A 13,001-nucleotide genomic window follows, 5' to 3' on the forward strand; every position below is an offset into this window, starting at 1 on the left:
GGACATATCAGTGAAATTTTGCCACGTGGAATATCTGAAATTTTCCTGCCTATGCTCTCCTCTAGGACTTTTATGGTGTCACTTCTTATATCTAAGTGTTTTATCCATTTTGAGTTTATTTTGGTATATACATGGTATGGTGATGAAAGACAAATACCATATAATCTTACCCATGATTGGAACCTAATGAACAAAACAAACAAATGAGTAAAATAGAACCAGAGACATGGAAATGAAGAACAAACTGACAGTGGTCAGAGGGGAGAGGGAATAATGGGGGAAAGAAGGGGAAGGGGCAAGTCAAGGAACATGAATAGAGGACTCATGGGCACAGACAATAGTGTGGGGATTGACTGTGGGAGTGGTGGGGGGCGGGCAGAGGAGAGCAACTGGGAAAAATGTGGGACAACTGTAACTGAACAATAATAATAATAAAATAAAATAAAAAATACAACATGAAATATAATGCCTTAAAAAAAGAAACTGATTTTTTAAGGTAATATAGAATTTGAGATGACAACGTACTAAGCTAGTTATTATATTTATTATATGGATATGAATAAAATGTTGGAAAATATATGCAACCACTAATTACTGGAAGTGAAAACAAGTTTCTTGGGATAAGATTTACATTTATTCTCTGTTTAGCTAGAATAAAGTTGAGTAGCTTATGTGTAATAACTGTGCCTATGAGATTCTACTTTAACTCTACCTGTTTACTGCTATATACCTTTCAAAACTCAAACTACTGCATTCTAGTGCTTGTTATCTGTAAAAATATATTAATTTTTATTTTATCTTTGAAATAGAATATTGAATTGAAATTTATTTTTTCATATTTAATCTGCTGATTACTCTGACCTTCTTATAATAAATTCAACAAATGATATTTATAATGATCCTCTCAAAATTTGTAAAAGCCATTGTATCAATTATGTCCATATATTGTGTCAATTATGTCCATATATATAAAAAGGGAAACGGGCACAAACACAGATAGAAATTCTAAGTTTTCTTTAGTAAAGCATATTATTTAAGGATATTAATAAATCTCAATCATGAAAGAATTTTAAGAGTCAAAAGTTGTTACCTGAAGGAAGTTGTACTATAGAAATGTAAAGAAAGGGAAAATTTATGATAGTTTTTTCTTCTAAGTCATTTTAACCAAGTGTGTGTACTATCTAACAGCACTAAAATGAGTAATATTAAATTACTTTAATAAATAATTCACTCTGGTGGTTCTGTGGATGCACATATAGGAAAATAAAACAGCTTTTGCAGTGTCAAGATAAAGAGAAGTGGACATGTAATGGGAATTAGGGGGTAAGATCAATAGGAGTTGGTCATGGGTAAACACATGAGACTAAGTTAGGATTCTGAGTACTGGTCTGACACTCAGGGCCAGGCTGTAGGTCTATCCAGTTTAGGGAATTAGGCAGAGTGTTGAGGGTGGGAAGCAAAAACTGTAGGTCACGGACCAGATGGGAACCAGTGGTCACAACTGAGGCAGTTAAGTCTTGAAGTTGACAGTAGAAGTTAAGAGAATTTGATGACAGTAGAGGTTAAGAGAACTTGATTTAAAACTTGGATTGAATTATACCACTTGAATATATTAGACAAGTATCTTGAACTAAGACTTGGGATACTCTGTAAAATTAGGATAATGGGAACTCTTACCTCACCAAATTATTGTGAGGATTACATGAGTGTGTAAATAAAGTGTTAAGCAAGTGCTTGGCAAAGAGTAAATTCTGAATGAAAGTTGGTTAGTATTATTAGTAGAATTTTGATCGAGTGGCACATAGGCAGGGTGAGACAGAACTTTCTAAAATAAGGGTTAGCAAGAGAATTAGCTGAGTCTTCAGGTTGAAGACAGCTGTTTCTACCATCATCCATCTACTCAAATAAGCCACTAGTCATCAGTAGTCATCCCTGTGAGGCATGTGGATGAACTCTGACCTGGAAGTCATTCAGACCTCTTTTTACTCATAGTTCCGTATATACAACATTAAATATATATATATATATACATATATATATATGCACACTTTTTGCTAGAAAAATATATACATGTTTTAAATAACTGTGTTATTTAAATTTCAACTTTACATGGCATTCCACTCCAAGGATCCCTGAGGCACCTAAAGGAGTGTCTTACAGATATCACGACAAAACACATGAAATACACACATATTGAGGGAATAAAGCTAAGGTTACTATTGTATAGTTGAAGTTTATTATTATTTAACCTGAAATAGCAAAGCACACTTAGAAACAATATTTATCTATGAAATAACTTACCATTTATATCCCCAATGACTACCAACTGGAAGTGTACCAAAATCTAGATATTAAAAATTGACAAGTTCAAAATTAACGGACCCCTTAAAGATTAGTTGTGTTCATGTGAAGTGAACTGCTCGACACTCACTTGAGAATGTGATAATGATCCCTGGTGCTTTGGAATTCACATTTGAGTCTCTACGATCTTCAGAGATTCATCCCCAAAGGCAAACAATAATAAAAACATGGCTAGTATATAACAACAATGATTTTGAACTTATTGCTGGAAGATGAATGAATTCCTATATCAAGAGGTAAAAATTTGGCTTTTGTGAATAATCTGATGTGATGATTTCCATTTACCTTTTGAAAACACTTTATACTCTGAAGTTGAACTCACAAGCCATGGTGCAGAAGCAGGGCAGATAGATGCGGTGCAGCAGTCAGCGAGCAAGTAACCGTAGCTGACTTAATCTAAGTTCTCAGTCTCTATCGTGTGTATGAACAGGCAGGATTCAAGGGAGCGGGATTCCTCATTAATCCAACCATGGGACCAGAAAACCACAGGGCCTTTCACACTATCTAAACTTGGCACTCAGCCTTAATGCTAAAAATGTACTAGTTTTGAGATGCTTTAAAGACTTATTGTTTGTCAATATGCTGTGGGAAATCTTCCCTTATCATTGTTTTGAATGTTTTAGCTTATAGGCAGCCAGATACTTTGTTCAAGTCAAGAATATACAGCCAGAAAATTTGGAGATGAGGTTCAACCTGGCCATGAGCTGGGTGAACCTGGGTAAACTTCTAAACATTTTATGTGTAATTTTATTCAGCTGTATGTTATGTTGAAACTAAAATTATTTCATTCTATAATACTCCAATTATAAAGCATTGTTATATTGGAAAATGATTCAATTTGTTTGAGTAAATATTTTTTAATTATGTCCTAAATATTAAACAAATGTTTTGTATAGTAATTTAGATTGATATTTCAAACTACTTGATAAAATAATATTTTAATTGTAAATGTTAAATATACATAATAAATATATAGTACTTGACTTTATTCATAAACTTAGTTTGAAATTCCTTTCTATTTCTTCTTGGTCCTATAAAGATTTTCTAATTTTCATTTAAAAATGGTCTTGTTTTACTAAGAGAAATTGTAAACTTTGCGATTTTGCTAAGTTTACAATATCTTTATTAACTTTATTAAGTTTACAATAAACTTTGCTAAACTAGGCGCCCCTTTTGTACATCAGCTGTCAAACAGTAGAAAAGATAATTTGTTGTTCACCTATTTCCAAGAGACTTGACTTCAGCATTAGTATTATAAATTTCATTTATAGCATATTACTAAAGAAATATACTAGATTCGAACTGATATTCACAACTAGAGTCCACCACTTGATATGTAAACTTAGGTAAATACTTAACATTGTTAAAATAAGTTTCTTCATCTCTAAATAAAATAGAAGTTTTTAATGTTACTTCATGTAAGTTAATATAGAACTGTACATGTAAAATTCTGAACCGTGTGCCTACCATTAGTCAGCTTTCCGTAAATGTTAGTTCTAAAGTCTCCATTATATAATCTTATATTTATGCATGTTTATCTTTTTGGTTTTACTGAACATTCCTTTCTGCTATTCTCGTAAGTCTTATGTTTAGATTAAAAGCCACTTGACAAAATGAGATAATTACTTTTAATAAAAAGGAAGGAAAAAACCTTTTATGATAGATCACAAGGTTATTAAATTCTTTAGCGTATGATATCTAAAACACTAGCTTACTGTATAAATTACTATATAATATATCTCTTGTCTAAAGGCTAGGTGTATTTCTGGAAAGCTATTTAGTAATATATATTTAAAAACTTCAAAGGGTTATATCCTTTGAGCTTATAATCCTATTTCTAAGATTCAAGCATAGTAAGGATTTGGAGTTGGGGGAGCTAAATAGATTTATTGAACCATTAAGAAAAATGTATTTCTCAAATCAGCTGTGACTCCCTCAGGATTCATAATTATTGTGGATATTGTAAAGAATTGAAATTTCCAATGATGAACTAATTAAATAAACTAGATTTTTTTTTTGTTAAGAAAAAAAGCCACTTTAAGTATACTTTATAAATAGATACTATAAAGACAAAAGGTCTACATTATTTGAAGTAGTTTCTCTAGTGTTTGGGCTAAAAACAATTGTTAAAATATAGACTCAGTATACACTATGGGCTCTAGAGCAAAAAGAAGTTCCAAACTTAGCTTGAATAATTTGTTTACAATAACCTCTATGTGTATTAAAGAAAATGAAACCATCAAATTTATAATTTCTTTAATGTAATGTTTCATCACAGGTTCATTTGGGTAACAGCAACATTATCTCATGGATTCCCTGGGGCCCGGGAACCACACTGTGGTGACAGACTTCATTTTCCTGGGCTTAACTGATGACCCAGTCCTTCGAGTCATCCTCTTTGTGATCATCCTGTGTATCTACCTGGTGACCGTGTCTGGCAATCTCAGCACAATCGTTCTTATCAGAATCTCTTCTCAGCTCCATCATCCTATGTATTTTTTCCTGAGCCACTTGGCTTTTGCTGACATATGCCTTTCAACTTCCGTCACACCCAATATGCTTGTAAACTTCCTGGCGGAGAGAAATCCAATCTCCTATCACGGATGTGGCACACAGCTTGGTTCAATTGCTGTTTTTGGGGCAATTGAGTGCTTCCTTCTGGCTACGATGGCATATGATCGCTTTGTGGCAATCTGCAACCCACTGCTTTATTCAACCAAAATGTCCACACAAGTCTGTGCTCAGTTCCTCATAGTGGCTTACCTAGGTGGTTTTCTCAATTCTTGCTCTTTTACTATTTCCTTCTATCTTTTACTCTTCTGTGGACCAAATGAAATCAATCATTTTTTCTGTGATTTTGCTCCTCTAGTGGAACTCTCCTGTTCTGATAGCAGTATCCCTGCCGTTATCCCCTCATTTGTTGCTGGCTCCATCATTGTGGTCACGGTGTTTGTCATACTTGTCTCCTACATCTACATCCTCATCACCATCCTGAAGATGAATTCCAAAGAGGGGTACCATAAGGCCTTCTCCACCTGCACTGCCCACCTCACAGCAGTCACTCTGTATTTTGGGACTGTCACATTTGTTTATGTGATGCCCAAGTCCACCTTCTCAAGTGACCAGAACAAGGTGGCATCTGTGTTCTACAATGTGGTCATCCCTATGCTGAACCCCATCATCTACAGTCTCAGGAACAGTGACATTAAGGGGGCTCTGAAGAGAGAGCTTGGCAGAATATTTTCTTAGTGAGGTTTGATATTTTTAATGATTTGATATAATAATATGCCATAAATAAAACAATAAAAGGAAATTGAGTTGTCTGTGGTCTAAATATATTGGTCCACATGTCATTACGCGTGTGGAGCTTTTCAGTGAAGGTAGGGGGTCGATTTTCTGATGTCAATGGTAACTTCAAGGCACACAGTGAATTGTTGTTAATAACATTAATTTATAATCAGAAACACAAAACATGAAAAAATACTTAATCTGCTGAAAATCCTTTTAAAATATTATTCATTTTTTTCAAAAGCTGTTCTCTACCATAAGTTAAGGTTATTATACCTCCAAGCCTTTAAGAAGGTGTCTACTTGTAATAGCAGCTTATCCTGAAATGAGAGAGTTGCTTACAGTTATGACTGAGAATATTCTGAGTGGAAATGACCAAGTGGAACCAGACAGTAAAACTACTGATGACATTCTTCTTATAGGAAAGTTATCTGCTGGGATGGACTTTGTGGACCTGTAAATTGTGACCTGGGTTCCTGACCTCTGGCTCCAGGCTAGTTCTAAGGAAGCCCATAAAAGAATAGGATGAGATGTCCCTGATTAACCTGTGAGTTCTGTCAGGTGAAAACAATGACTTCTCTGTTGCAATAAGCATGGTTCCTGAATTCCTCAGGGAGTGAGAGAACAAACTCTTGAAATGACTTATTCATGGTTAGACTCATTTCTGTTAAGGAAGCTTGGAGAGAACTGGATTGTGTTTCCTGTGAAGCCTAACTGACCTCTATCACTGACACCACGTTTATTTCTTTCCCTGTCCTCTTCTTAGTGTTGTAGACAAATCTTTTTTTGTCTATTGCTTTTCCAGCACAAACTGTACATGACTGTATATAAAGTGATTATCTCCTTTCACCCAAATTGCTCCCTTCCAATGTTCTGTATTTTAGCAAGAGACACCACCATTCAATCAATTGATTAATTCTGAACTCTTGAGTAATTTCTTTTTCCTCCACACACATTGTACATTGTCTTGCACATTCTGAGTCCAATATTTATCACCTACTTCTCTTACTTTTTATTGTCAGCACCTCTATTTCAAACTACCACTCAATGCATTGATTTTACAATAGTACTCCTGTGATAGCTAATTTCATGTGTCAAGTTGACTAGGCTATGGTGACCAGCCGTTTGGTCAAACACCCAACTAGATTTTACTGTGAAGGTTACTGTTTAGCTGTGATTACAACTTAAATCAGTTGACTTTGAGTCAAGCAGGTCACCCTTGACAATATAGGTAGCTCTCATCCAATTAATTGAAAGCCTTAAGAGAAAACTGTGGTCCCCTAAAAAAGAGGGATATTGTCTCCAGGCTCCTTTATAACTAAACAGTGTGACATCAGCTCTTACTGAAATTATCCATCTGGACTGCCCTTGGATTCTGGAACTGCCCACTCCCATGCTGTGTAAGCCAGTTCCTTAATAATTAATCAATCACTCGCTCGCTATCTCTGTATGTATGTACATATGTGTCTATGTATATGCATACATGTATATATCTCCTATTGGTTCTATTTCTCTAGAGAATCCTGACTAACTCAACCCAAACTAGCTTTCCTCCTGTCTCACTCACTCTCTGCCTATCATTTTCCATATACCAACCATGGCCATAACTCTAAGTAGATAAGTTCCTTCATTAATAGCCCTAAAAATGTTATAAGGTTACAATTCTGAACATGGCTTACAAAGTCTTGAACATGGCCTATGTTTCTTTTTTGACCCTCACATCTCTTCCCTTGATCTGTAAACACACAAAATCTAGGACCAATCATTTGGTCTCCTTTAATGGAGAAAGATGGCTATTTTTTCCCTGTTTTATAATTAATTAATTGTTTTATTGTGCAAGTATAGTTGTCTCCATTTCCCCCACCCACTCCACCTCACCCCACCCATCTCCACCTCCCACCCTCAATCCTACCCCCTTTGGCTTTGTCCATGTGTCCTTTATACATGTTCCTTAATGACCCTTCTCCTATTTTCCCCCATTATCCAACTCTCTCCTCCCCTCTGGTTACTGTCAGTTTGTCCTTTATTTCAATGTCTTTGGTATTATTTTACTCATTTGTTTGTTTTGTTGATTAGGTTCCACTTATAGGTGAGATTATATGGTATTTGTCTTTTACTACCTGGCTTATATCACTTAGCATAATGCTCTCCAATTCCATCCATGTTGTCACGAAGGGTGGGAGCTCCTTCTTTCTTTGTGCTGTGTAGTATTCCACTGTGTACATGTACCACAGTTTATTGATCCATTCATTTACTGATGGACACTTAGGTTGCTTCCAACACTTGGCTACTGCAAATTGTACTGCTATGAACATTGGGGTGCATAGGTTCTTCTGAAGTGGTGTTTCAGGGTTCCTAGGGTATAATCCCAGAAGTGGAATTGCTGGGTCAAAAGGCAGTTCCACTTTTAGTTTTCTGAGGAAATTCCATACTGTTTTCCACCATGGCTACACCAGTCTGCATTCTCAACAGTGCACTAGTGTTCCCTTTTCTCCACAATCTCACCAGCACTTGTTATTTGTTGATTTATGATGGCCATTCTGACTGGTGTGAAGTGGTATCTCATTGTGGTTTTAATCTACATCTCTCTGATGGCTGAGCACCCTTTCATATGTTTCTGGGCCCTCTGTATGTCCTCCTTGGAGAAGTGTCTGTTCAGGTCCTTTGCCCATTTTTTAAATTGGGTTTTTTTGTCTTCCTGGAGTGGAGTCGTGTGAGTTCTTTATGTATTTTGGAGATCAAACCCTGTTCAAGGTATCATCGGCAAGTATATTTTCCCATATGGTTGGTTCCCTTTTCATTTTGCTGATGTTTGCTTTAGCCACGCAGAAGCTTTTTATTTTAAATCCTTAAACATGTCCATGTTCCTTACCACATCAGGGCCATCTCATATGCAGTAGCTCTACCTGAAATGTATTTTTCACCTCACCTGGGTAATGCCGAATGATACTATAGATACTAACCTAAATGCTATTTTCTATCCTCTGGAAAGTCTTCTTGAGGCTCCTACCAAATTAAGTACACCTGCTATCCCTCTGTAGAACCCTGTATGTTTTCTTCAGAATACTCAGTGCACATTACAGTTGAACATTCAGTATTTGTTTTCTCCACAATATTGGAGGCTTCATATAGACAGCCACAATGTCTTTCCTCTCTCCCCGTGCATCTGTGTTCACACAGGTCCTACAACATAGTAAGCATAAGTGCTTAGTTGAAATGAAACAATTAATAAATGAATGGCTAGCTGAATGAAGCTTTTGCTGTGTCAGAAACCACTGGTTCTGCTGGCTTTGAGTCCTGGACACTGATCTGTGGGATGTTTCGTCCTGTTTCAAGTGACTGAATGAATGTCTGTGTCAGATCTTGCTACAACTGTGACAGGCCATTACACAAAATGATGCTCTCCACAATTATGTCCTTGCTTCCATACTGATTAATTCAGATTGGCAACTACAGTTCCAGGATTGCTGTGGCTATTCAGAGTGTTTATGATTCCCTAGACATTTTTGGAACACTTTTCTAATTCTCTGAAATACACCATTGGTGTACCTTGGTAGGAACTGCAGTTGAGATATCCCTCCAGAACCTCAGCCACCACTGTGGGAGTGGGGTCAGCCCTTTTCATGTCTCTGCCCTTCTTACCAGTCTTGATGTGGCTTCTGTAAATTCTTGGTTATAAGACTTCTGTTCAGCAAGTCAGCAGTTGGTTATAGAGGTGGATGGTTCTATTGCATTGACCAAAAAGTTTATTTTTTTCTGTATGATTGTTCTAGTAGTGCTCAGTTGTCTTTAACTTCATTTTAAATAATTCCACTAGATTTTATTCTGACAGCTCTCATATCAGCATGCATTTAAAAAACCTTAAAGTTGAACTTTTGCGTAGCCATTTTGATATTGAAGATGGAAGGAGATACACAACATTTTTACTGTATTATGCTTTAATATTTCAAGAAAGGTAAAAATGCAACTAAAATGCAAAAAAAAAAAAAAAAAACCCAAAAAAGATTTGTGCGGCATATGGAGAAGGTGCTGTGACTGACCAGACATGTCAAAAGTGGTTTCAAAACCACTTGTGTGTCAAAAGCGAAGTTTCTTGGCACTACTGACATTTTGGCCAAATAATTCTTTGCTGTAGGGTTGCCTTATGTATTGGAAGATGTTTGGCAGCACCCCTGGCCTCTACCCAGTAGAAGCCAATATCAGGAGGTAACTGACATACTTATATGCAAATCATTAATTATTGGTGAAAATGAAAGATATGTCTTTTATTTTACAGAAAAAAACTAAACAGACTTTTTGGCCAACCCAATATACTTTATGTTGTTGAGTATCCTTATAATCATTACTCTAAACTCTATATCAGATAAATTGCTTGCCTCCATTTCATTTAGTTCTTCTTCTAGGGAATTCTCTAGTTCTTTCATTTGGGGCCTATTTCTTTGTGTTCCCATTTTGGCTACTTCTTTGTATTTAATGCATTATATAGATCTGCAAAGACTTTGGTGCAACCCTATGTTGGGTACTGCCTGTGACTGGCCCTGAGCAACCTGTCTGGAGCTATCAGTGATCCACAGCTAGTGCTTAAGCTCCACAGGGTGGGGCAGGAAGGATTCCTGTGGGTGGGGCCATTGCTTCCCCTCAGGCTTATGCTGCTTGGTGGGGAGTGTTCTAACCAAGATGGCTTCAGCAGTATGGGGAGAGTCAGCACAGGGATCCTGGTGGCCAATCCTTCAGCTCTCTCCACAGAGCCACCAACCCCAGACTCTCCTTGAGAATTTCTACTCTACTCTGCCCTCCCTCCACTGGAGCCCAGGGTAAAGTGGCTGCTAATGATATTTTTGCATTGCCCCTTTAAGAGGCTCTCTCCATCTCTAGCCATCTCTATGTGGCAGACAGAAACCCACTGTTTTTCATAGCTAGGTGTTATTTGGGCTCCTTTCTCAGTTCTGGTGCTCCAAGCTGGGGAGCCCTGCTTGGAATTTAATTCTTTCACTTCTCAGGGAGAACACCCTGGCCACTGAAATATCCCTCCAGAACTTCTGCTGCTGCTCTTGGGAGCCCAGCCAGCCCTCTCATATCTCTGCACAACATGCCAGTCTCAATGTGGTGATGTGGTTTCTTCCATAAGTCCTTGGTTATTAGGCTTCTCTACAGCTAGTGTTCAGTTGGCTATTCAGGATAATTTTTCTTTGATTTAGTTATAATTCCAGATTAGTCATGGGAGGAGGTTAGTATAACTTCCACTTAGTCCTCTGCCATCTTGGGTCTGCTCCATTTTCTTCTCAATTGTTCTTTGTTTTAGTTGTAAGTCCAGTTAGTCCTGGGAGGAGGTAAGTGTATCGTCCACCTTTCCACTGCCATCTTGGATTCTTCACTTTTGTCTCTTGGCATTGTTTTGTAATTTTAGCTATTCTAATGATTTTATAATGGTTTTTTTTTTAGTGGTTTAAGCATCTTCTCAGCTGCTTATTAGTAATTTGTATGTCTCCTTTTTAAAGTACATATTCAAAGTTTTCTCCCATTTAAAAAAGTAGGCTGCCTTCCTTTTATTTAGTTCTAAGAATTCTTTATGTATTCTATATATAGCCTTTTCTAATAAATATGTATTTTCTGATATAACATGTTCCCCTTTTTAGTTTCCTAGATGATTTGTTTGAAGAGCAAATGTTTTTAACTTTGAAACCTGTCATTTTTGTCTTTGTAAGTCTCTGTCCCATCTAAAAGCCTTTGCCTAATCTAAAGTTATAAATACTTCCTCATATATTTAGATGTAAAAATGTTATAGTTTTGTCTTTTGTATGCATATCTGTGATAGATTTGGAGTTGATCTTTCTGTATGGCATGATATAAGAGTTATTGTTCATTATTTTCATATAGTACAAAGTTTTTCAAGTAACATATGCTGAATACTTGTCCCCTGTTGAATTGTATTTTACATCAATCCAACATAAACTGATATATAAATACCTCCAATATATATGTGGATCTATTTCTGCACCTTCTTTCTTGTTCTGTATTCTACCACTTTACCAAAACCATGCTGTCATAGTTACTTCGGTTTTATGGTAAGTCTTGAAGTCATGTAGTGCTAATCTCCAAATTTTTTGTTTTTAAAAATTACTTTCACTTTCTGGCTTATTTTCATATCCCCATATAATCAGCCTCTCTATTCATATAAAAGTCCTTTTATACTTTTATCCATTGGATTGAATCTGTAGATCAATGTTTGGAGAGTTAGGGAGAGTTAGCCCCTTAATGATATCATGCCATGGAGCTGCTCAAGGTCTCTAAGGACAAGAGGGCCCTGAAGTTCATCAAGAAAAGGGTGGGGACACACATCTGTGCCAAGAACAAAGAGAGAGGGGCTGAGCAGTGTCCTTGCAGCCATGAGGAAGGCAGCAGCCAAGAAGGCCTGAACCCCATGCCCTCCATAAAATAAAACCTGTTCAGAAAAAAAAAAACTTTCTTAAGATGACATACAAAATCTGACCCACAATACAGATATCACTGAACATAAAACATACACAAACACAGCAACCAACTGCAGAAAATGCATTGTTTTTCAATACAGCATGTTTTTAAAAAGTTGGGCAGATATTGGGGAATAAACCTAGCTCAACCTATTTTAATAGTTTTCAATTATATAAAATGTCTTCTCTCTATATAATGAAGCAAGCCTGGAAGCCAATAACAAAAAGTTAACCAGAAAATAACCCACATATTTGGAAATGAATCAAGTAATCCATTAAATAACCCATAGGTCAATGAAAAAAAAAACAATCAGAAATTAAATATAACAATGATACATATAAAAACTTGTGATAAAGATGCATCAGTTCTTGGAAGGAAAATTATACTAGAAATACTAGAAAATAAATCCCCCTAAAGTTAATAATATTTACATTAATTTTAATAGGTAGAAAAGAATAGCGACATAAAATTCAGGGTTGAAAAAGAAAAATAATTATAAAGTTAATAGCAGAAATTAATCCAATAAAAACCTAACACACAATGAAGGGGATTAATAATGCCAAATATTTTTTGGGGTGAATTTAACTGGATTTATCATGCAAAATGTTTTAAAAAGAAAGCCCAAATAATCAGTATAAAAAAGATAAAGGTGGACATGACACAGATTTGTGGATATTGATACAACTATAAGAGTAATTGTAAATCCTAAAGCAACTAGGGAAGAAAAAGAAATAAAAGGCATCCAAATTGGAAAGGAAGAAGTAGAACTATCTTTATTTGTAGATGATATGATATTATGTAACCAAAACCCTAATGACTCCACCAAAAACTATTAGTACTAATAAACAAATTCAGGAAAGCTGCAGGATATAAAATCAATG

General features: G+C 36.1%; 1 protein-coding gene across 1 annotated transcript; it reads left to right on the forward strand.

Annotated features, from left to right (window-relative positions):
* Positions 1-2,577: 2,577 nt before the first annotated feature.
* On the forward strand, positions 2,578-5,610 carry LOC112303420 (olfactory receptor 5P76-like). The gene is made up of 2 exons (XM_053925000.1): positions 2,578-2,597; positions 4,640-5,610. Exon 2 carries the CDS (start codon positions 4,669-4,671, stop codon positions 5,608-5,610), a length of 942 nt encoding a protein of 313 aa, XP_053780975.1. The 5' UTR covers positions 2,578-2,597; positions 4,640-4,668.
* Positions 5,611-13,001: the final 7,391 nt, after the last annotated feature.

This window comes from Desmodus rotundus, chromosome 5, assembly GCF_022682495.2.
Source record: "Desmodus rotundus isolate HL8 chromosome 5, HLdesRot8A.1, whole genome shotgun sequence".
Lineage (NCBI taxonomy): Eukaryota > Metazoa > Chordata > Mammalia > Chiroptera > Phyllostomidae > Desmodus > Desmodus rotundus.